Genomic DNA, 23,631 nt, shown 5'->3' with positions numbered 1-23,631 from the left:
GCACAGCATGATCCACGTGCTTCTACGTATCTTGTCAGTAGCAGCGGGGTTACTGACAATCGTGTCTCACATTACTCGAATTACACGATTCCCTCTCTCAACGTAGTAAGTCCTCGCGCAAACATTCAGATTATGAGTCATACGTACTTAGAATGCCTCAACCCGAACAGCAGGCATGAGTGCAAACGAGTCCAAGAATCAAGCCAGTGGCACGACACTATCTAGTCACTCCAGGCCAAACCATCGGAAGGTCATTGAGGAGTTTCTTGACGTTGTGCGAAAGCAACAAGCCATCATGGAACATCTTTCCAGAGACCTGACCTTTACCCGCTCCCAATTCGAGACAAGCTTAGAATACGATAATGGCAATGGAAACTATCTAGCTGACGTGGGAGATGAAACAATCGACTACAAGGCTGGAGGTATGGATGTTGGAAACGGGATAATCAGTGCAGACACAGCAAGAGATTATATGGGATACAAGGTTGCTATGGATAACTATGAAGCAGGACTTAAGAAGACGAAGGACCAACTTGAAAAGATATGGGATGCGGTCCGTATGGTCCAACGTGATGATGAGTTTATTCAGAAAAGTTCATTGACGCTCCCTGACTGGCTTGCAGATGGTTTAGAGAAGGGTCGAAAGGCTGCGGCACAAGAGTAACCATGAGTAGTCTATAATCCATCTTTGGTTCTACATATGTATTCGCGCTAAGTACTCGGTGTCTCTTCGAATTTGGGGCAATACTACCCGCCTTGAAATACGCTCCGCATATGCCCAGCACAGGGGAAGTTGGTTCTGAGTCAAAACCTTCTTTCTAAGTGCTATTTAGTCACCAGGCTTCTCCCAAGAAGCAAGCTCGAGTGCTACAAATGAAGCGAATGGTGCATCACGTGACTATCTAAGCGTCATGCCGCTATTAACGGGCCGTCAGCGGTGTATTTCCGTCCTGTCGCTTCCCTGGCGCACTGCTTACTGTCAAGTAACGACTCAGTTGCAATGGCGGTGAAAATGGTACACGGCTGTCTTTTCAAAATGGAAGGTGGGCCCGAGCGAACTTTGTAGTACGTGGACTTTCCCAAACTGGAATGCCCTTGCGTGACCCGGCATGGCCTACGGGTATCATTATGTTACTCCCTTTGGCTCTCGGAAGCCACATGGCTATTCGCACCGTCTTTGGTAACATTTTGCCGTTTCCCGTGTTTGATTGGTGATGAAGGCACGGAATGGACAGCTAATCGTTACACATTGGACTAAAACTCCGACAGCAACCGAACCATGAGTTGAGTTTTAAGGCCAATTTCTAAGATAAATTTAAAATTTATAGTCTTTCAATGTGGCCAGTTGACGATTTTAGGAACGTCTTAGTTGGTGATGGAGAAACACCTGGAACGTTTCGGAATTGACGCAAATTGCATCGTGATAATTTGTGATTCAATTGCTATTGCAACATGTTGGGTAATCACTAGTACATGCTGATGAAAAAGTGTAAATGAGCTATCAAACCCCTGATCAAAAGGACCCAGAAACACATCTATCTATCAATCACGTAATATCCAACTCTTCATTTCTACTCCAGCCGCCAGCAACTCCATCTAACGGGCCGGCTCCGGATACTGTTCTACAGAAGCCACAAGCAGTCTCTGAAGATTACATTCAGGCGCTGTACTCTGCGAGTAGCTAGCACTTGCAAATCCAGCTTGATGCATGAACTTCACCCACACTTTTAGTGGTTGAATGGCATGATCGGCATCGTTCGCCAGCCACCAGCCGTCTAGCAGTCCAAAGACGACCTTATGCCAATCTATCTTGGTGGTGATTTCTGAAAGCACCAAAACACCATTGGAGTTTAGCATTTCTTTGATACGACGGCAGGTATCGGCCCTATTGGTTGTCGCGTGGACGCAGTTTGTACTAATTACGATGTCGAATTTGCCAATTAGATCTGTGGGAGGTGGAGTCTCTCGGTTGGGCAATCTGAATTGCATGCCGGGGTGATTGAACTTCTTGGATGCGTTTCGGACAGATGTTGAGGAGATGTCAGTGAAGAAATACTCAATAGGGTAGTTGAGGTTGCTCAGACTCAATAGGGTAGTTGAGGTTGCTCAGTGCTTCGATGACCCGCTTTGTAGTGCCTCCTGTGCCCGCTCCGACTTCAAGGATGCTAATAGGCGCGTGGGCGTTTTTGGCCAGACGAAGCAAGAAATCAACAAGGAGCTCGGTCAGAGTGGCGAACATGGTCGCTTTGGCGTAGAAGTTCTCGATGATTTCTTGTGCCTTTGGGTTACCAAAGAGGAGTTTGATGGGGTCTTCAGTGCCCGTTAAGCACTCTGCTACCTTCGATCCGGTGAGAGACATGAGTTCTGCCTCGCAGCTGTATTGGGGGAAATCGGCTAAGAATTTGCCCCAGAGCCGAGACGAAGGCGCAAACTTACATGAGGTAGATGATCGAACGCAGTCTGGGCCTTTCTTCTCGATGACTTTGTGCTTTTGGAGAATCTCGTAATACCTTTGTACTACCCTGGAGTGTTTCGGTTGATACGAGAAGCTAGGAATCTTTTGGCCGATTCTAAGAGCTTTGAGATCAACTCCCAACTTTTGGAGCTCTTCTGTCATATATGCAAGGAGAAGTTCATCTTGACGAGCAGCGGCTTCAGTCAAATACCCTGTATATTGGCAATTTGTCGCGTATACGGGAAGGGAGCTCTCGGCTGCCACGAGAGACTTGAACGGATCCGTAACACCTGCAGCCCTCCCACAACTGCTTGTTGGTACACTTTTCACAGTCGAAACTGGTGGTTTTGAAAGCCTGGGTTTTTGCTTTGATGAAAAGATACCAGCCAATTGCATAAGGTCGATAACGGAACAATCGGGGAGCACATTGGTGCTTTCAAGATTGACGTTCAACTCATCAGAAAAACTTGATCCCAGTTCTGTAGTAGAAAGGGAATCGAATCCGAGATCTGCAAGAGATTGGCTCTCTTGTATGAGACTTACATCCACACCATAGAGCTCGGAAATGAGTCTGAACAGGTTGACTTGTCGTTCATCACTTTCAGGCTCTTCAGCGGCCAAGTTGAGCGTTGAAATAGTATAGACATTCCATTCCTTAACGGAGCCGAAGTCGCAGAGTTTGGACATGGTGACGCTTTCGAGTCCCGAAGTTATGAACACTTGATCTCTAGAACAGGCCGAGCTGCTATTGATGAGTAGGCCGGAGACCTCAAGGAACATGTCGATAGAAACAGTGTCGCAGTGCTTCTTTACCGCGCTTTCGCCGCTTCCGATATGACTATCTGGTATGCGGATTGTAGCTAGCGCCTCATTCTTGTTGATGGTGATGCTTTCAATTCCTTGTGAGGATTCAGCGTAATGAACAACCTTGGAAAAGAGCTGATAAGCTCGTCCACACATTATCTTCTCGGAAGTGGGACTTGATCGAATCGAATCGATGCGTTCCGCAAGGAGGAGTTTGTATGTGGAGAACCTAGGCTGTTTAGTCAAGTGTAGTTTGCCTATTCCATGAACGGTTGCGCGATCTGGGCTATCTACAGAACCAAGAGAGCTGGGAATAGTGGCCGACCTCTGATTGAATGATCGCTTATTAGCTTACAGAAACGGGTTGCCGAACTGTTGACGACAAATTTCTACGTATTACCAGTAGACCCAACATGGCGTAGTAGATGCATAGGAATAGCTGCCGGAGATAGGAAAGACCAAGGAGTAATATTATGCCCTTCCTTCCAAAGACCGATAGTGATTTTGGAAAGTGACTCAGTAGGCCGCTCAATACCAGCTGTCTTAATGGCATGGAATGAGTGCCTATCCGAGTTGGCAGCAGCACGCTTGATCATTGAGACTATAGGTGAATCAAATCCTGCCTCGAACCAGATACAATCTCTAAAACGCTCTTCGATCCGCCTAACCGCGTCAATGAAGTAGACTGGTTTCCGGAGGTGCAACAGAACGCGTTCATCAGTAATTGAATCGGTCTGCTGCTGTGTGCAGGTCTCGATGGGAATGGATGCCTTCTTGAAAGATACTGATTGCAAGGACTCGGAAAGTTCTGTGAGGAGGGGCTCAGTGAACAAAATGAAATCCATGGGTAACATCGACCCTTTAACTCCTAACTCCCTTGAACGAGGGATTAGTCGCCAAACCCTTTTCCACATCGGCCACTGCCATCTCGTTTCCGACGACAAACTGACTGTTTAGAGCGTTGAAGCAAGCAATCTCGATAGTCTTATTACCAGCGGCTTCAATGATGTTTTCAACAACAGAGATTGGCGCGAAGATGGCAAGCATGGTGCCTTTATCTGGACCCCACTTGGTCACCATAAGCTGGGCGCGAACGGCAACAAGCTTGAATGATTGATGTATATCCAAGTTCTTTCAGGATACCATCACACTTATTCATGTATTGTAGCCTGGGATTGGACTCTTATAGAGTTTCTGATGAGCCAATGACCTGCTTGCTTTGACCAGCAAACGCAAGAACCATTTTTTTGGATGCCCGAGGGATCTCGCAGGGTGAGATGTCCGTAGAAAGCTGATGAATTAGGCCGTCAATGTAGGAAGCTGTTGTCATCCATGCGATAGGTTGTCTCTTTCGCCGTTCGGAGAGGGTAAAAGCAAGATTTGCTAGGTCGATATTCGTTCGACTGATGTGAGACTTCAATGACTTTACACAAGCCAGAAGACTCTCTTGTATGAAGGCAGAGAGAATGATAGGATATACGGTGCTTATATGTGAAAGGGTTCGCCTAGGTATACATGTTAGTCCAGGCAGTCTTGGACCTAAGAGCAACTTACGCTTTACCAACATCCTTCCGAGGTCCTTCGCAAACAACGACTGCTGCATTACTTCCAGCAGCTCCATAGTTGTTCACTAAGGCTACTCTGAAAGGAGTGTTCCATGATTCTAGATTCCTTGCTATAGTGATCTTATCTGGGCCCAAAGAAGGTATCTTCGGGTTCAACGTATTGAATGACACATGAGGCGGAATCGATTTCTTCTTCAACATGGCAATGACTTTGACAAGCCCTGCAACGCCTGCTGCCGATTCTGCGTGACCGGTTTTGCCTTTGATCGAACCAAGATACACCTTGTTTGGTCGATCCGATGCACCAAACACCTCTCTGATGCTGCTGACCTCCAATGGATCACCCTGAGACGTGCAAGTGCCATGTGCTTCTATGTATGAAACATGGCGTGGGCTCATCTTGGCGCCCTTAAGAACTGACTTATACAAGTCCACTTGGGCTGGTGGATGTGTCAGTGTCAGATTCTCGGACAGCCCTCCTTGGTTAGTGGATGATCCTGATATGACAGCCAACACTTGGTCGCCATCTGCCAAAGCCTGTTTCAGGGGTTTTAATACTGCAATTCCAGCTCCCTCACCTCTGCAGTATTCATCAGCTGACTCGTCAAATGGCTTACACTGACTCGTCGGGCTCAGGAAACCAGCCTTTTCAAGATTTAAGTAATTGTGAACACTGGATATGATGTTCACTCCGCCAGCAATAGTCATTGGGCATTCACCAGACTGAATGGAACGGCAAACTCTGTTGATGGCGACAAGAGAGGACGAGCATGCAGTGTCGATGACTTCGGCTGGCCCGGTCCAACCATAGCAATGACTTAGTTTTCCACACAGAAATGCCCGAATGGTACCGACTGTTGAGTATGCAGTGGGTGGGTAGGCGTTTGTGTTATCCGCATACTCGACATAACTTGCTCCGATAAAGCAACCGACTTTATCGCCGTTTTCACGGCGATGTCTGCGGAGATACCCTGCAGAATCTAGAGCTTCATACGTCAGCTCTAGTAAGGTGCGCTGTTGTGGGTCCATATTGGCCGCTGTTTTGACGTTCGAGCGGAAAAAATTCCAGTCGAATTCGTCTGCTCCATCAATGAAGTTGCCGAACCATTTCGGTTTCATTTTTCATTCTGCATTGCGCGAAAACTTTCGTGCATAGGTACTCTGTCGAGGCGAATTTCTTCGTAAGTCGATATCCCGGCGGAAAGAAGGTTCCATAACTCCTCAAGATCGTTTGCCTTTGGCAGTCGATATGCAGCTCCAGTGACGGCGATGGCGCTTTCGAGACTGGCGTCGATTATTAGCATTATGTTGATTTGGGCAAACATAAGGTCACAGCGCGCTCGTGTTCTTGGAGTTATTTACTACTCGTACTCATCTAATGCGGCATTTTGAATGGTGGTGTAAGCTTCCACTTTCGTTATGTGTAAACGAGCATTGTGGAACGGCAACAGAGAAACAACATCTCCAAAGCCAAATAACACGAATTTGTGAGATTCGTTATTGATGCCTGCTAGATCTCGTGATGCTTCCTTCAATAATTGATACCACTTGCAGTGGGAAGCAAGGGTGGCGTTTATCGCCTCGTAGGTCAGTGAGCAGTCTCGTACTAGCTTGCCATTCAAATTCGATCGCACAGAGACTCACAGTTTCCTGGTATCGGACAGGCTCATTTCATCATGTTTCTGACATATGTCAAACAGCACCTTAACTAAAGGTGCGTTCTCTGGATTGTGTACTTTGCCGCGGATATGGATATCAGAGACCGTTAGGCCCTGATCACGTGCCCTGTCGGCCACTTTCTTGAGCTCGAGCACTGGACCTACGATACTGATATTTCTCGGCTCTGTTACAGCCGAAATATAACACTAGTCACTGTGAGCATGTAGTCATTGCGCAACAAGGAGATCGGATGACGAAGTGACAGGCATCTCTCGACCGGAATACGGCCGGAGCGAATGAGACCATAGGTAAGACGGGAAGTTACGCAGGGACCGATGAAAATGACTTACTCCAGGAACATCTCTGATTAGCTCGGTTCCTTGCTGAGAAGATTTCAGCCGCACCGCGATTGTTGCCGCTCTAGGAACTGATTCACTGTCGCCAAGTTGGCCAAATGCTCCTATTGCAAGGTCCAAGCGGATAGCTTTACTGGTAATGCGAACGACGCTTTATTCGTCTTCAGCGCAAGCGATGGTGAATGCTGTAGGAAGACCTCCACAATATCCCTGCGCACCGCCACCACTTTCCAGACTTTGTAGCACTTCGGCGTGCGTGAGGTTGTGAATGTCCAGCCATTGGAAGTATTGGCAGATATGAATGACGACGAGCAAAGGTAAATAAAGAATCCTAGACATCGATTTGGACACAGGTCCAGATATGCCTTCGGTAACCAATCGTTCTAGATTGAGGACATGTTGCGGGCCTGTTGTGACTTTGGCAATGTCCGCATACTCATTGCAGAGTGTGGTCCATGTGTCCTTCAGTCATGTAATTGCCTCTAAAAGAGGCTATAGGCGAGGGTTCTGGGTGAGGTATTTTTGTAATTATGTGAGGTAGGCCTCTGTTGGAGCCTTGCTCTGTGAGCAAAAGAACGCTACCGAAGGTGCAGACTCGTTGAATTGGCTCTGCATCGCGGCAAATTTCAAGTTTGGAAAAATCTCTGGGTGAGATAAGATATGTGAGGAATGGCAGCTGAGTTCTTGACTCTCACTTTCATGATCATCCACTTCGCTATTTGTACATCTATGATGGTCTCCACGTACGAGCAGCCCCACTATGGGCTAAGTTTGTATCTTGCTCACCTCGTGTATGGGGTCTTTATCATATTCGTTAAGGTTTCCGGACATAGAAACTACTGGTGACTGATTTTTGTTGTTGTTTCTTCATGAAGGCTAGGTTGCGAACTTCGCTGTCAAAAGACACCGAGTGACTTACCGTGCAAAGGGCCAGGTAGCAGAGAACCACCGAACCCGGATGAAGAGCCGTGCATGAATCAACTGGGCCGTCCCTCCCGTGTGCCCGTCAATTAAGGGTCATAATAAGTCCGTTTTTAACCCCGCAAATGCTCAGCGTTGATCGTGTGGGCAACTCCACTGGGTCCACTTGTTGATCTTATTGCCAACAATCTATCTTCTGAAGCATGCTGGCACGATAAAGATGAATTGAATATCATTTTGCACATTGTACTTGTCCCTTCTCCCCAGCATTGGACGTGTAACAATGATAAAGGTTGTCTAGCATAACTGAGCTCGTTCAGATTGCCTTCATGGTTGGATGGCTTATTGACAACGTCATCTTTGACCCACCTGGAAGATATCCGGTTCCGCTACTCGAAAGAGTCTCTCTTGTATCCCATGTTCTCAATAGATGAAGAAATAAGATGATATTGGATGCGCACTACTTGCGCTAGCACTAAGGTCCGGTTGCATGGCTGAAACTTCAAGAGACCAGGCTATTTATACGAATAGCGCGCTATCACAGATTAAGCCTTCATCTCGAAGCCTACTGTTGAACGTGTTCAATTTTTCTAGCCTTTTGAAGTAGTAGGCTACCTAACTTTCACTGCATCCCTTGGTTCACTGAAATTGTCAACACATAACGGTTGAATCCGCTCTTTCTTCCTAGTTCGATAATAACAAAACAAGGCGCTCTCATCAAGTCGGCTGAAGACATGGTAAGGGAAAGATTGGACGAAAAGAGAGCTGATCGAGGCCTCTTGGAACCAATCACTAGTGATCGAAGGGGAAAGCGCACGTCTCTTGTGGGGCCAGGTAGCCGGTAAAGCCGTTGTATTTATACATCGTAGTGGATACGGAGATGACAATCACCATGCTCCCAGAAGTGTTGTGTCTACTCCTCGCGTATCCCCGATACTAAGTGAGGTTGAGGCAAGAGATTTGTGACAGCTTCCGTGGCGGATACGTTGCCTAGGCTGCTGTGTTGTTCATTTTTATTCAACAACTTTGCATCTTGGGCGATGCTTGGATGAAATTTTGAGCAGTCAAACTTGTCCGTGCGGAGAAACGGTCACAGGAAGGTGTTCATATTGAGTTCGAAGACGATGACACAAAGGCTTGCAGTTCATTTATGGTTGGTCTGTGCGGTTGCCTTTGAGCTAGTAGTACTTCGTAGTCCGCTATGTACCCCAGCGATCTTTGACCCTTGATCCAGTTGCTCGGGGCATCTTTAAGCTTTGGTCCAACCACCCCTTACATGATAACAAGCTATGATACAAAGCTCGTTTTGAGCCCTTCATTGTAGGTGTTCGAATTCGATCTTGATGAAAAACGCATATATTGGATGAACCAACAGACACGCACTTTTTTGCTGAAGTCATCGAAAGCAGTCTCGGTTCACAGTGCAAGCTACAAGCATCAGCTTTCCATTCCTACATAAAGCAAAGATAGGGCCAAGAGCAACCGGTGAACATATTGATGGATCTCGGCATTTCTGGGTACAACTGTACTGTTCGCGTAACTTCCTTCCCCACGCAAGTGTAGCGTATCACTTTCGGCAATTTAGGGATTAATATTCCTATTCCACCGAGGACGCGTGGGCTCGCGCATATCCACTGATGGCTCTTACTACTTATATCCTAGTGCCAGCACTGCCCTATACGTAGATTGCTTGGCTCTTTACATAAATCCGCCTTGCTGACGGAAATCTTGTAGCCAACTTGGATGGTCAGCTAAAGTCTGGTTCCATCCATCATCTCCGTCTTGATAGAAGAGCCTTCGTGACTCTCGTTGAAACATCTCGTCCGTAGGAATGATGCCCAAAAGCATCTGCTGTCTCGCGAAGCGGCTGAGATGGCGGGTAAGAACTGTAGCAAAATCATAGTTGTTGTGTAGAGACGGCGTTGTTCGAAGCGCAGCCAGAGAGTCGCTCAAGTCCTGCTGGTCCTGAAATGGTGCATCCTCCGTGGTAAGTGCGGACGCTGCTTCCTCTAATTGGAGATGCGAGAAAAACTGCTTGGTATGGTCAATTGAGCCTGGATTCGTCGCCGAGAAAGGGACCACTGTTTTTGCTTGATCTGCAATAAGATAAGGCGGGAATGCATTAAGGACGCGAGCAGATACAGCAGGCTCAAAGCCATGTTCTCCTGTCCAGTCGTCCATCGTCTTTCCTTCGCGGAAGTGCGCTGTCAAGTGGTCTGCCCTTTCATCCCAGCTTCTCAAGACGGCATCGCAAATGCCGCAGCGAGACGTTATGGGACCTGACTCGAGTTTCCAATCGTCAATAAGCGGAAGCGTATCTAGCCCATGGACGAGGCGGAGGTGTTGAACAAGGTGATCCTTTCGGCGAAATATACGAGGCGTAGATTGGCCGTCACCACAAACCTCGTGGTTATGCTGCTGCAAGTGGGTAGGGGTTGGGTCAAGCGCACTGCAGTATGCACAATGAACTCTGCCAGTCAAAGGCAGCACGACAGAAGCCCCATGTGGCGTACACACCCACTCCTCCATATTCAGATGTAGTGACTTCTCATGCCGTGTCCAATCATACTTGGTTTTGAATGTATCGCAACAGAAGGTACATTTAAAAATACGGTTTGAGTCGTCTGCATTCTTGATCTTGGCCTTGCCCTTTTTACGTGTTCTACTAGCTTGACTGCGGCGTCTAGTTTGCGATGTAGCAGAATGACTTGAATTGGCTGATCGCAACGAAGATTCACTCGCTGCACTGTCCAGACTGGTTGTCGATGATGGGCCTCGGTACTTTCGGAAAGCACTTTGATTTGAAGAACAACTGATCCTCGGTGCTATACCTACGGGCCGGCCATCGAGAGCGTCGCATATAGCGGTGAAAGATGCTGCTTCATCTTCAGGTGGCGAATTGCGCCATCGCTGCATCGTCAAAGATTGCTCTTGTTCGTTTTCATATTGGGAGCTGATTGGAATGGCAATGGGACTAGATGTTCCTATTGATGTCCGGATCATGTACTTGCTGCGACGACGAGGAAGCGTGTGCTGTCGTAGTACAGGTATTTGTCGGTAGCCTTCGACTGCTTGATTGGGAGTAGCATCCATTAGGTAGCTTACCGAACAGGTATTGCTTGACGATCCGGGTTTGCTCCCTGCATAAAGGTCCTGGTAGTTCGTGTTACTCGTCCGAGTGTTGATGCCGAATGTGTCGGGCGGCATGGATGTGGCAAGGGTCTCATCTTGGGTTACATCTGTAGCGAGGAATTCCTCGAAGTAGGATGCATCTATTTCTTGTTCACTCCAAAGCGGAAATTGCCAATCATCCAGTTGCTGCTGCTGGTCCATGGTGGGAGAGAGGGAGCGGGGGAGAGGCAACAATGAAGGGATCAGACCGAGACCGGCACGACAAGGCAATGAGAGAATTCAGGCTGGAATAGCACTTGTGTGCAAGAAGGTTCAGCGATATAAAGCAATAGGCCGGCTGCATCATCTCACGTGTGTTTTCCATGAGGCATGCATACTATCTTCTCGCAAGGCGTAGGGCGTGAGGAAAGTGGGGGTAGCGGGGTGAAGGATTCGCGGTAGTTGCCCAGTGCGCTGGACGCTGGAAGCAGTTCCTTCTTTCATCGCTTTGGAGCCCCAACTCCTACTGACCGCAGCTTGTCTTTCATCATGGACAGCGAGGGTGAGAAAGTCCTGGAAGGTATCTTCGGTGCGTCTTCTTGTTCCTTGTTGCTTCTCCATCCTGATAATTGAGCAGCTGTTGCCAAGCCAGCAAACGTCTCGTCTGCAGATGTTCTCCTCAAATTGCAGGAAACTTTTGCGCCATCAGCCACATTTGCGCCACTGCTCAGGACGCAACCCAAGCGTACCAGCAAATCGTCTAATCAGGTGTTTCGTCTCGGACACGGCGGGACTCTGGATCCCTTGGCTGCTGGAGTTCTTATTGTGGGCATCGGCCGTGGCACTAAACAACTCTCTAATTATCTATCTTGCAGAAAGACTTATGAGACAGTTGTGCTGTTCGGCGCAAGCACGGATACTTACGACTGTACTGGCTCCGTAACCCAGGAAGCGGGATACTCGCACGTGACAAAAGAATTGGTTGATGAGAAGCTTGGGGGTTTCAGAGGAACAATACAGCAACTGCCCCCTCTGTACTCGGCATTGAAGATCAATGGTATCAAGGCTTGCGAGTACGCGCGTCAGAGGAGGGACCTGCCACGAGAGCTGGAGAGCCGAGAAATGCATGTTGACGAGTGTACGCTGCTGGAATGGTACGAGCCGGGCCAGCATGACTTTGCATGGCCGGGCAAGGTCGAGCCCGCTTCAGCACCTGCCGCGAAAATACGACTGACGGTATGCTCGGGCTTTTACGTTCGCAGTTTTGCACACGACCTCGGCGGTTCATGTGATACATGCTCGCACATGGTATCTTTACTTCGAACAAGACAAGCTGATTTCACCACATCAAACCCACCTGAGCCGTCAAGTTTGACAAGCACGCTAACATATGCGGATCTGGAAGCTGGCGAACACGCCTGGGGGCCGAAGCTTAGACCACAACTTGATCGCTGGGTCACTGCCCATCCGGTCGTCCAAGGGCATGTCAATGGAAGGGATGCAAGTGTGAAGCGCAAGACCGAAGAGCAGCAAGCAAGACCGAGGCAACGGTTCCGTGGAGAGTGGGTGGCAAGCACAAAGAAAGAGAGGATTAAACAGCAAGGAGGCAAATTCAAGGGCAAATGGGGAAGAAAGCTTGCGACCGACAGGGAGGCAAATGACAACACCAGTAACCAGTCGATAGTGCCTGTGATTAACGATCAAAAGCCATGAAGATACCAATATTTGCAAACAAGCCGGAGCATCGGAAGATCGAAATTAGCAGTGCGCAAACCCGAACGACGAGGCTCCACAAAACGATTGCGCCGTCAATTTCCCACGTGCGAGGCTACCGGCACCAATCCACTATGGTAGCCTCGGTTTTATAACTCCAAAAGCCACCATGCCGGTCCTGACGCAATAACGGAGTCTTTCAGCTCGACTGGCTGCGACTCCCGATTCATGTTCCGCACTTGGGCATGGCGAGTCCGAAGTCTTTGCCTACTGTTTTGTGCTAGCACTACACAGCATACGTACATAGTGGCGGGACAGCGGGCGTAGGGTCCCATGGCTGGGACGCCGACCGGCCGGACCTCATGCCACTGTGTCCCAAACTACATCGGAAACAGAAATATCAAGCGATTGCGTACCGCTGGACACACGGTTCGATCGTTGCATTGCGGGCATTACCATATGCAGATGTTCCCACATTCACATTTGTTCTGGGGCTGAGTGGACGCCTTTTGGTGATAAAAGGTTAATCGGACTTAGCAGCGTTGTGCTCGTGCAATACCCGTCGCACGACGGCAAGCACAAAGTATCCATGGTGTCTGGCTGTCCATTCATGTTGCCGGCGGGTGGCTGCTTAGTGAAAGCTTGGTAGAACGAAGGATATGTTTACAGTGCCTAGTCCAGAGACAAGTATGTACTCCTAGAGTAGGTGGTAACAAGACAGGAGGAAACATAGGGCGATGCAGGGCATAACCTTGTTGTTCATTGGGAGTTTTGCTAATCTCATGCCGTTGCGCGTACACACTAAGGCACTGGCCGAGAAGTTGATCGGCGGGAGCGAAAATTGACCTGATGTTTGGGATCTAGCGTGACGAATAGTGGGTCGCCTGGATTTGATCGCCGGCCAACCCCGCGGACCCGCCAAGTCCCCAACACTCTACGCGGCGAGTCAAGCAGTTAATGTCAGCCCTTCTCGAACAGATTCCATCTCCATCAGTGCCAATGAATGCACTGCAAACAATGCCTCCGAAGCCCGCTTAAAACGGTTTCTTTAGCACGTGGAACTATCTGCCGAGTGCCAGGTTTTTTCACCTCCTTTGATGACGACTCACCCTCACCCAAGATTGCGCTATCGGCCATTGAAGCTAGCTCAAAGTTTAAAGTTTGGTACCCCAAAGGTTGATATCAGCAGCCGGGCGTTTCTAGAGTTGCCCTCTTCCAAGCTATTCGGATGCTGGTTGTTTTGCATTCCACACTACCCGACTGCCGCTCAAAGGGTCCGAAAGTAACTGGTTTGCCGCCTGGGCATGCATTAGACATGCCGTCTGATGTGATTTGAACGAGTTACGAAGATCAAATCCCATGCCAATAGTGTTTCATCGCTCTTCCAAAAGACGAATCATCGCCTGGTCGTCTTCTCACCCGCAACAGCATGCGTCACTAACGTCAGTGTAAACTGGGGCCACCGAATGGGATTTGCAACAACACCCTGTCATTGTTTCTATTAGACGGCAAATTTCTCTAGCCTTGGATAACCATCAAGTATCTTGGCCGCAAGGGTCAACGCTAATGGCGATCTGGGACGCCGTGGATCATGTCCCCGATGCGAGATATGGACGGCCCGAGTAACATTCCTCGGACGTGTGACTCGCGGCAGTGGAATACCTTTCGCCTGTGATTAGCTTTTCACACTCGCTCCAACTACTATATGCAGCTGTGGAAACGTCAAACATGCGACAGACGCTTATTCTTGCCTTCCCCTCTTCTCCTTCTATATCCAGCCGGACCCCATGTATTTCCACTAAGTATACCGACGTGTGGTTACTCGTATCGTAATGGAGATCGTGACATCCATTGTAAGCTCCCATGTCTGCTTTCAAAAAAGCGGCCTACTTACCCACTACAGGCGATCCAGGCACTCTTGCTTGGCCTAGCATTTGGTGTCACTTGTATGCGATGTTGGATCCGCGTTCGCCTCGAGCAACGAGGGTTGACACTGGTCGACTGGCTCGTGTGGGGAGGATGGTTGTGCGCACTAGGATGGTTCAGTTGCTCAACTAAAGCGCTATACATTCTCATCGATCATCCACTGGATGAAGAGACGCGAAGCGATTCAGTTGATTATCTCAAGGTTCGTGCAAACTACCAGGCAAAATATAAAGCAAATAGAGGCGACAAAAACTGATTAGAGTGTGATTAGACCGTCTTCGCGTCCGTGTACTTCTTCGATACTGGGCTTTACTTTCCCAAAGCGTCCCTTGTGGCCTTCTACTGGTGGTTAATCCCATCCGGCTTTCGACGCCTTCGAATTGCAACCTACGTTACCGCTGGTGCTGTGGCTTGTGCGTTTCTCGCAAGCATATTGACGGATACCCTGATTGCCCCCAAGATCTCTGACAACTGGTATGATATGACCACTGCGATACTCAGAGATGCATATTTCTAAACAGAAATGACAGGTCAATTGAAAACCAGCTCTATTCGACATGGAACACATATGCCAACTTGGTGATTAATTGGGCCCTCAACTTTTCCACTGACCTGCTGCGTATGTGTGCTTCTGGACACCCATTGCTGAATTCTTTTGGCTAACGAGCAATTAAATACAGTGTTCATTCTCCCTTTCTTCATTGTAAACTGTCTCAAACTACGAAAACGACAGAGGATCGGTTTGGTTGGAGTTTTCTCGCTCGGCGCTATCACAATGGCAATTAGTCTGGCCCGCTTCATCGTCTACAACATGGACTACAACGTTAGCGATGCAGATGGAAGTGAGTCTACCACTAAACAAAAAAGCCATCTTATTGAAGGTATTATTTGCTGACAAGTACTACTAGATCTCTGGTGTACCGCCGAAATGTGCACAGCCATCATCGTTGTCTCGCTCCCCTTTTTCAAAACACTCATCATCCGGTCCAGTAATCCCACCACGACAAGCCGCAGCAACACCGGCTATATTTCCGGGCCATCCAACAGAGTCCACGTATCTGGCGACGACACTTACTCATCGCATGTGCAGGGCGGCCCATCTGACGACGAGGTGGAACTTACTTTTCAGGACCGAAAGCGAAGTCTTACACCCCCTGGAATGGTCGATGAGGTTCGAACGCAAGATGGAAAAGATAATGTGATGATTACGACAAATTGGACGGTTACGAGGGATATGTTGTAAAAACACGCGTACGCATTTACGGGTTGGGACAAAAGTGGATAGGAAATAGATGGGCTGTATATATTTGTGGCATTCGACGCAGACTAAGGAGACAAGGAGAAACACGCTTGAACTATTCACCCTATGTATATTATTATTTTTCAATTACTAATGATACCTTTCAGGGGCGAGAACCCTCAAACTATTCATGTTTACCCTGCTCTCATGGCTCTCACCACGGTATGTATCAAATCGTCGTTGCTCGCTTTCCCAACCGCTTTGCATACGTACATACGTACATATCCAAATATACATACCATTCCACCCTGGACCACTTGGGACCCAGTACCACCATCCCACGCAGGGCCCACCCACCCCGAGAATACGAGAGCAATTCCACGTGTGCGGCTCACCCGTCTTCCCCCATAATTAGCCCTTTCGACAAGATGAAAACTAGCGTTTTGCTATGCGCAACCTTAATTTTGACTTTGGGGCCGCTGCCAAGAGAAATTGCGCCATGGTGGATGTGCTGGCGCGGTGGGGGGAAAAGGTTTGTGCCAAGGTGGTGTGGGATGCCTTTTTGCTTTAGGTGGTACAGGAGAGGGCAGAGGGCAATGTATGGTATGAAGCTGGCCGTTTAGTGTAGTATTTTTGGTACTAGAGGTCGGGCGGGTATGAGATATACTTGTATTAGGGATGGTTTGACATATGCAGGGGTTTCAGGGACTGGGTCGATGAGGTAACGGATGCGTGGGTACTGATATTTCCTGGTGGGGGGGGGGTGGGTAGGTAGGTAACGGTAATCCTTTTTGTGCGTTGTGAGAGGGGTGGCTTGATGGTGACAACTGTACAGTCGCTAGTGTTGTAGCTGCGCGGTGGTCTTGGTGCTGGATCCAATTCTTGTGTACATCTTATTCCTACGCATTTGGATCTACGGTTTTATTCCCACACATTTACGTTTCGGGGGATGAGAATGGAAGGAAAGATGGGTGGGTGGAAGAGTTTGATTGTAGTTGGATTCATGTGAGATAATTGTGCAAATTTATTGTTTCTTGTTTTGATTAGGGTACCGGGTCTATTCTGATCTATATTTGTTTGATTTCCACACTAAGTCGTTCACACTAGGAAAACAAAATTTCGGATGGATGGATGGACAACTAAGACAGACTTGTAGCTCTAGGGGTAGTAGTAAGAGGTGCTACCGGAATTAATAGGAATTAAACATAAGACTGTCTTAACTGCTACAACCGAGATTCTTGCTAACTGACTCAGCACGTACCACAATCTACTGGTAAAAGACAGTTAGGGTGGGAGCCAATGGATTGGCAGCTAGCAAGGACAGTGGAAGTTAGGAGGACTAGCGCCGTGATACTGAAAGTCTTCATTTTGAAGAGAGAGAGAGAGGGTTACATCAAGGGACACAAGGTTTTTAAGAGAGAAATGGAACTGTATATACCTTGGCCAATGACCCTGAAACCATGAAATGGATCTTGTATTTATAATTGGCATGTTGGGTTAGATGATACGATGCAATATATAAGGTTCCTTGGTCTTCTCCACCGAAGCACAAAACCAACACGTTTTCAAGGACTTCGAATAAAGGAAATCTCTTTCAGAATGACATAAGACCTTTTGCTGTAAGAGTTCTTACTTCTTGACGCCGCATTGATATTCAGGTTAGAGGGTTTTGCTGGCTTAGAAGACATGGCCCTCGTGTATCAGAGCTGGCCAGTGCTAGATGGCCATCACCTGCTGTCATTTTTGTTTCATGTCTCACCTCATGTGGAAAGATAAAAGGCTTTTTGTACCCACTATATATGTATGTTCGCAACTATCCAAGACAAATGGTGGATGAGGTTGATGGTTGTCAGCCTTAGATCTGCCCCCAATCTGGGACGCTAGAGTGGGGCGGTGCAGTGTGCAGGTAGCCAATCGGGGCTCGTGGCAACGCATCCCCGATGCAACCAGCACAGCAAGCGCCGTCATGGCCGACTGCAGTTCTCTCCTGCTGACCCACGCACGCACGCCAACATCGCCGCCTGACGCCTCTCTTCACGCCGTTCCTGCGCATCGCACATCGTCTTACCCTGCACCGCCACAAACCCCTGTGAACACCCAACCTCGCCCTCTGTTGTCGCGGTTCTGCATGCCGCTGTTGTGATGATGATGATGATGATGCTGCCCGCCACCCGCCTTGGTCCCCTGCCAACTCTGCTGCTGGTATGGGTGGCCTCCGTCGCCGCCAGCGACACAATCACCTCGGGCAAGATCAAGGTCCAGCTGTTTGCTGCGCCTTCGTTCCTAAGCGAAGTCAGCGTCGACGCGTACAACAACCAGTGTCTCTCACTCGATAACAACCTGTACGTACCCATGCAAGATCTACGCTCCCCTCACATCAGTCCCCTACTGACACCGGGTCAGCATCGACGGGCGCGTGCAGAGCATATTAGTCGGCGGCCACGACGTCGCGAGCGTACTGCAACGCGATGACTTCTGGAACTGTAGATTTTATAAGTGAGTTCGCGACGAGGCTGAGGGTGGCTGACGAGCTAGCATTGGCTGACAAGAGAACAGCAATTACGACTGCAAAGGCGACATGGACATGGATTCGTACCTCACTGTTCCCGACGGCGTAAACAACCTTGGTAGCATCGACTGGGGCACCAAGATCCACAGCCTCAAGTGCCGCAATTTCGCGTCCACCGACGATTGAAGCGCATGCGACAGAGAATTCGCGAAACGCGTAAAACGAGTCAAACACAGTACCAACTGTACAACAAACACATCACGGACGACCGTCAATGCGGCGCTTGGGCAAGACCCATTCCACCGTCGAAATACGATACCATCGCCGCGGATAATACCCACGTCACGCGGAAGAGCCTGTGAATACCCTCACGATTGGGAGATGTCTGGAAGCGTAATGTCTTGTAGAGCATTCAATTCAAGGAGAAACATTGGTTCGGAGATGGCAGGGCCCTTGTGTAAATAGGGTAATAGGGCCATGAGCGGACGATGAAGCATGAATATAAAGGAAGATAGCATGTATGGCCTGCTGGCGATCGAAGTGCTCGATGCCCTAGCTATTTGTAGATACTGTAAATAGTCGTAGTAAAGCATGAATCATAATATAAATATGAAAGATTAACTAAAATCAAAGGCACTGACTATTGGCACTTGGTGATGGGTTCCAGAGGAAGTTGCGACCCAGATGTTGCCCTTGGTACAGGTGATTTGATAATGGTGGATTCCAAACAAAGAGAATAATGTCAGGGCCAAAGCAATCAGCCAGCTCTTTCTTTCCTCCCTTCCTGTTGACTCAATCCATGTCTAACTTGCACAATTCGCTCTACTCAGCCATAATATCGTGAGAAGTAACCCCGGGTATCTCCAGCGCGAAATTCCAATCACCAAACGCCATACTATTATAACAAGTCCCCTTCTTTCCAATAACTCGTTATAAATCAATTAGATCCGGCGCCTCACCCGACCCTACGCCACGCAGCAGAACAATCATGTTCCCGCTCTGACACGCTTCCCCAAGCTTCTCGTTGAACTTGAGTAACCTCCCGCCCTCGACATGAAAGACGCGCAGCTTCTCCTCTTCGCCGCCACCCCGGTTGTTCACGTTCTGGACTTGCAGCGCTTTGGCTGCCATATCGAGCACGCGACCAACTGTCCATTCCTTGTTGTAGAAGAATTTGCCCGTCGGATACTTCGCTTTCGTGGTATCGGCCGAGGCTTCGACATGCAGATATATCCGTTTCTCCTGAGGAACACTAGCCTCGCCTTTTGCCGTGCGCTTCAGCGCGTTGAGTTCGGCTTGGGCTGATGATGCCGCCGATGTCTTGCCTAGACCCAGGAATCCCGTTTTCTTGGGCGCGGCTCTCCGCTTCTCGTCTTCCTTCTTCTTGTTCTCGGCCCAGGCTTTGAGCTTCGAGAGCGCGGTTTGCGTGCGTACTTGGACGGAGTTTTGTGGGCGCGCGCCGAGCGGTGTCAGATTCTTGCAGTCGTGATCTTCTTCGAAACGGTGCTTGAGACAGTAGCGGCGATTGCAGCGGGTGCACTGTACGCCTTGAGTGCGAGCGGTATCGATGAGCGTTTTGCACGAGACACTGGCACACTGTCGTTCGTGGTTGAGTAGTGTGGGCTTTGGCGCCAGATCTTCAGAGCTGCTCTCAACTTTGCTCCGTGCCCACTGGCCCTGCTTTGGGCATTTATGTGCGCTCTCGGTACGGTGGTCGAGACAGAATGTCCTAGGTTGTATATCAGCGTAATTCGATGACTTCAAGTGGTAGTTGTATCCCATACCCTTTACAGCTCTCACAGGGGAACGGCAGGAAGTCGAGGACATTGCAATACTCCATCTGGCAATGCGCCCCGATAGCTTCTACTTCGCCCTTCATCTTCGTGTTTGAATCGTTCGCAGATGACATGATGGTAGCGCCAGTATCAAGGTTAAGTATGCTAATGTGAGGGAGATTACAAAAAACACCGTCGTTGAGCGAGATGTTTAGAAATATAGTAAGAAGACGCAGGAAGCGTCGAGAAGGTCGCAAGCCCAGGCAACTGAGCTGACGATTGCTAATAAGTCGGAATGCTTGGGATAGTTCCGAAGGTGGCACGCTAGTACTAGTGTCAGGGTCCGAGGCTACGCACGGCTTCAGCCACTGCCTGCGGCTGATAATTACGCTCCAAAGGTTGGAATTCCAAATTACTAAAACCAACCCTGGACACTACAAAATCAAAACTATTAAAATAAAGACTCTAACTACTCCAGAAGGTAAGAGAAGAATTCCAGCTACTTTGGCTGTACTAGATGCCCACTGAACTGGCTGGAGCAGCTAAACATACTCTAACACCTTTCGTAAGAGCAATAGTCTAGCTTCTGGCATGTTGGGATTTTATTTTCTAAATTCTTTTTGGTTTTAGAGATGTTGAATTCCGACCTTTGAGGGATAATGGTCACATATGGATCGACTCGGCGGTTCCTCGCGACAAATGCTACTAATAATCCTACGCGACGACAACTATGGTGTCATTGGCTCTTCAACCCGGTTAAGAACCATACCCATTTTCCTGCAGCCGCGCAGCTATTGGCGCGCAGGGTTTCAGGAGCGTGTCTACAGCCGAGCGAATACCGATGCCTCTGTTGCCGCCTGGCATGGCAAGACTGATCTATTCAGAGTAACTTTTCATGCGAAGTAGCCTTGAGTCTTTTTAGGTAAGAATCACAGCGCTACTGTGGCTGGATATAATGAAGACGACTCTTGATCTGGTCGCTGTTGTCCGGAAATTTTACATATTACCCTTAACTCATTTTATGTTGACTGGTTCAATCATGAAACCTCTATTTCGAGAGAATTTGGACCCAAAGGCTCCGAATACGACAGCCGCACACGATCGCTTGCAGAGATCGGTGAGGCCTAGCTATGAATACAAGACTTTGTCCGAAGGCCATATACGCCTCCTCGTCTTGCTACCAGGACCCCGAGAGGCCGCGATTTGCTGTTCCCTTAAACCCGTTGCCCTGGCCGATTTTGAAGACAGATATACTGTAAACTCGAAATTGGAACTTGGGACGTATGAAGCCCTTTCGTATTGCTGGGGAAAATCGGAGGAAACTAAGATAATTGACTGCGATGGTCAGTCACTCGAGATCAGGGCCAATCTGGAAAGCATACTCCGCTATTTTCGATATGAAGACAAAACCCGAGTCATGTGGGTGGATGGTATGTGTATCAACCAGAAAGACAATACAGAAAAGTCACAGCAAGTTTCTCTCATGGGCGTAATTTACTGGAAAGCCACTAGAGTACTCGTATGGCTTGGTGAAGAAGACAAGAGCGCGAAGCAAGTCAGTGCTGCGAAAGCGTTTGAATTCATACGCAGATGCAGTGATTTTAAAGAGGCTGCGGCAAATAATAGACGTGGTCATCCAACTGCGATGCCAGAAAAAATAGAGGATATTCAGGGGAGTAAAGAAGCTGTCTCATGGGAGTCAGTTCGACGGTTGTTCACTCGAGATTGGTTCACGCGAGTGTGGGTAGTTCAAGAGCTTGGTTTGGCAAGAAATGCGACGTTCTACTGTGGAGACGCCTCAATCGATTTCTGGGACCTCGATCGCTTTTGTGAATTCCTCTTGTTCCACGCTCCGTTGAACCAAACTCATTACAGACTCAATTTGCAAACACTTAATCTGGCTCTTAAATACCAAGAGAGCACACGCGGTAACCACCGGTTGGAGTTTGGCAGCGATCCCCATCTTGCGGAAGATCTATGCGACGTTCTGGCGTCGGCAAGGGGCTTGGAGTGTACTGATCCAAGGGACTCCGTATACGCCTTCTTGGGTCATCCCTCAGCATTCAAACAACAACTACTGGATCCAGAGCCTTATATGTGGTACCCGCGGAACTTTTACAATAACAGGCCAACCGTTATTCAGCCCGACTACAACAAAGACACGACCGCCATGAATGTATACTTCAGATTTGCATTTACAATGATCGAACAACATGGACTAGGGATGAAACTTTTGCGGTACATTCAGCACAATGAAATATCAATCGAAGGAGATACCCTGTCAATCGAAGAAGATGCCGCATCAATCGAAGAAGATATCCCATCCTGGGTACCTAGATGGAATATTTGTGAAGCCTCGCCATTTACGAGAGCTGTAAACTTTTACACTGCTGCTACGCGCTTGCCGTCCACTTCATTTGAAGTTTCACTTGGTACTGCGGTTGACCCCATCACTCTCAATATCAAAGCCCATTGCATGGGGCCAGTGTACTGCTCAATGTTGATCCCATATGAGCAATATACAAAGCACTCACCAGATATCGAAACAGAAACTGCACAACCCCCCGCCGCAAAAGAGGACTACTACAATCCTCTAGAAAGCATAATCGAGACACTGGACGTGCTCAAGAATGATTTCGCAACCCAAGAATACTGCGACTTGAGAAGCCTTTCTGCCACCTTGACAGGAGGGTTGACATGCAATGAAGAAGGCTTACGCGAGGTTATCAATGAGAAGAATGCAACACAGCACTACTACGATTTCTGTGCGTACCGCCACGCCAAATCTGAAGATACCAGAAACCCTGGAACAACAGAGGCTGAATCCTCGACTCTTTCTCTCTCTCAGGACTACAAAAAGGGCGACAACAAGCGGTACACTGCCGCATACCTTGCCGAAAGTACCCGCTGCTTCCTAACTCGCGACGGACGGTTAGGACTGGGGCCGAGAATCACTGCAGGCGGAGATCAGATTTGGCTTCCTATGGGCGCCGATACACCGTTCGTGCTGAGACCTCTTCACGATGGCAACTTCAAGATTCTTGGACAGGCTTACTTGCATGGCGTTATGCATGGAGAGGCGGTTGCGCATTTGACCGAGGGTGATTTCGAGGTCGTGAAGCTGGTTTGAGTGGTGAGAGGTACTTGATAATGGGGAGATCTAGAACATTCTTCTAAGCTAAAGTGTTTTTTTCTTGGATGTGTCATATAAACGAACTTAGTGGTGCTATTGTAGTTCAAGTGTCTTCGTAGGTTCGAGATTCTTCTTCTCATATCTGTACCCCTATGAACTTGCAAAAATGTATGGATTCAATTGAGCATAAGTACGCCCCTTGAAGTTCACATGTTTTCCAAATTTCACAATGTTCTCTGCAAAACAGTCAAAAGGTATATTCCACTCACTCCTCATGACCAAATGCTCCCCCTTCTAAAGTCCCATATACCCAGGCCAGTCCGGCAGCAAAGAAGAAGCAAAAACATGCATCTCCATTGCTGCACCCTCTTAAAACGCCCATACCAATCCATATCGAAATGCTTCCATACACCCAAAACACCAATATCTAATACGCCCCTCAGTAAACCCCTAACCTCAAAAAA

General features: G+C 48.4%; 9 protein-coding genes across 9 annotated transcripts; 6 read left to right on the top strand and 3 right to left on the bottom strand.

Moving 5' to 3' along the window:
* Positions 1-175: 175 nt before the first annotated feature.
* On the top strand, positions 176-664 carry COCSADRAFT_159675 (uncharacterized protein; the record flags this gene model as incomplete). The annotated part of the gene is made up of 1 exon (XM_007701079.1): positions 176-664. The coding sequence occupies one exon, from the start codon at positions 176-178 to the stop codon at positions 662-664; it is 489 nt and encodes a 162-aa protein (XP_007699269.1).
* Positions 665-1,892: 1,228 nt separating this feature from the next.
* PKS12 (polyketide synthase PKS12) lies at positions 1,893-7,813 on the bottom strand (the record flags this gene model as incomplete). The annotated part of the gene is made up of 11 exons (XM_007701078.1): positions 1,893-3,549; positions 3,660-4,067; positions 4,126-4,363; positions 4,470-4,764; positions 4,814-5,861; positions 5,969-6,108; positions 6,469-6,689; positions 6,834-6,943; positions 7,058-7,301; positions 7,422-7,597; positions 7,759-7,813. 11 exons carry the CDS (start codon positions 7,811-7,813, stop codon positions 2,057-2,059), a joined length of 4,428 nt encoding a protein of 1,475 aa, XP_007699268.1. The 3' UTR covers positions 1,893-2,056.
* A 1,385-nt stretch (positions 7,814-9,198) lies between these two features.
* Positions 9,199-11,306, bottom strand: COCSADRAFT_36034 (uncharacterized protein). Its single transcript, XM_007700890.1, has one exon. It carries the CDS (start codon positions 11,091-11,093, stop codon positions 9,459-9,461), a length of 1,635 nt encoding a protein of 544 aa, XP_007699080.1. The 5' UTR covers positions 11,094-11,306; the 3' UTR covers positions 9,199-9,458.
* A 74-nt stretch (positions 11,307-11,380) lies between these two features.
* On the top strand, positions 11,381-12,908 carry COCSADRAFT_140681 (uncharacterized protein). The gene is made up of 2 exons (XM_007701077.1): positions 11,381-11,460; positions 11,509-12,908. Exons 1-2 carry the CDS (start codon positions 11,421-11,423, stop codon positions 12,582-12,584), a joined length of 1,116 nt encoding a protein of 371 aa, XP_007699267.1. The 5' UTR covers positions 11,381-11,420; the 3' UTR covers positions 12,585-12,908.
* Positions 12,909-14,143: 1,235 nt separating this feature from the next.
* On the top strand, positions 14,144-15,864 carry COCSADRAFT_313127 (uncharacterized protein). The gene is made up of 6 exons (XM_007701076.1): positions 14,144-14,437; positions 14,488-14,712; positions 14,782-14,984; positions 15,041-15,129; positions 15,191-15,352; positions 15,419-15,864. The coding sequence occupies exons 1-6, from the start codon at positions 14,417-14,419 to the stop codon at positions 15,751-15,753; spliced, it is 1,035 nt and encodes a 344-aa protein (XP_007699266.1). The 5' UTR covers positions 14,144-14,416; the 3' UTR covers positions 15,754-15,864.
* A 1,962-nt stretch (positions 15,865-17,826) lies between these two features.
* COCSADRAFT_36029 (uncharacterized protein) lies at positions 17,827-18,881 on the top strand. The gene is made up of 3 exons (XM_007700889.1): positions 17,827-18,092; positions 18,154-18,246; positions 18,307-18,881. The coding sequence occupies exons 1-3, from the start codon at positions 17,905-17,907 to the stop codon at positions 18,443-18,445; spliced, it is 420 nt and encodes a 139-aa protein (XP_007699079.1). The 5' UTR covers positions 17,827-17,904; the 3' UTR covers positions 18,446-18,881.
* A 10-nt stretch (positions 18,882-18,891) lies between these two features.
* COCSADRAFT_198905 (uncharacterized protein) lies at positions 18,892-20,296 on the bottom strand. Its single transcript, XM_007701075.1, has 2 exons — positions 20,044-20,296; positions 18,892-19,988 (listed from the first exon to the last, which is right to left on the bottom strand). The coding sequence occupies exons 1-2, from the start codon at positions 20,166-20,168 to the stop codon at positions 19,190-19,192; spliced, it is 924 nt and encodes a 307-aa protein (XP_007699265.1). The 5' UTR covers positions 20,169-20,296; the 3' UTR covers positions 18,892-19,189.
* A 777-nt stretch (positions 20,297-21,073) lies between these two features.
* Positions 21,074-21,838, top strand: COCSADRAFT_87866 (uncharacterized protein; the record flags this gene model as incomplete). Its single annotated transcript, XM_007701074.1, has 1 exon — positions 21,074-21,838. A coding segment is annotated over one exon (765 nt), but the record flags the coding sequence as incomplete, so codon positions are not given.
* A 693-nt stretch (positions 21,839-22,531) lies between these two features.
* Positions 22,532-23,164, top strand: COCSADRAFT_170497 (uncharacterized protein; the record flags this gene model as incomplete). The annotated part of the gene is made up of 1 exon (XM_007701073.1): positions 22,532-23,164. The coding sequence occupies one exon, from the start codon at positions 22,532-22,534 to the stop codon at positions 23,162-23,164; it is 633 nt and encodes a 210-aa protein (XP_007699263.1).
* Between the last annotated feature and the right edge of the window lie 467 nt (positions 23,165-23,631).

Source organism: Bipolaris sorokiniana, assembly GCF_000338995.1.
Source record: "Bipolaris sorokiniana ND90Pr unplaced genomic scaffold COCSAscaffold_6, whole genome shotgun sequence".
Classification (NCBI taxonomy): Eukaryota; Fungi; Ascomycota; class Dothideomycetes; order Pleosporales; family Pleosporaceae; genus Bipolaris; species Bipolaris sorokiniana.
The sequence above is the reverse complement of the archived record's forward strand: the minus strand, read 5'-3'. Positions and strand labels throughout refer to the sequence as shown.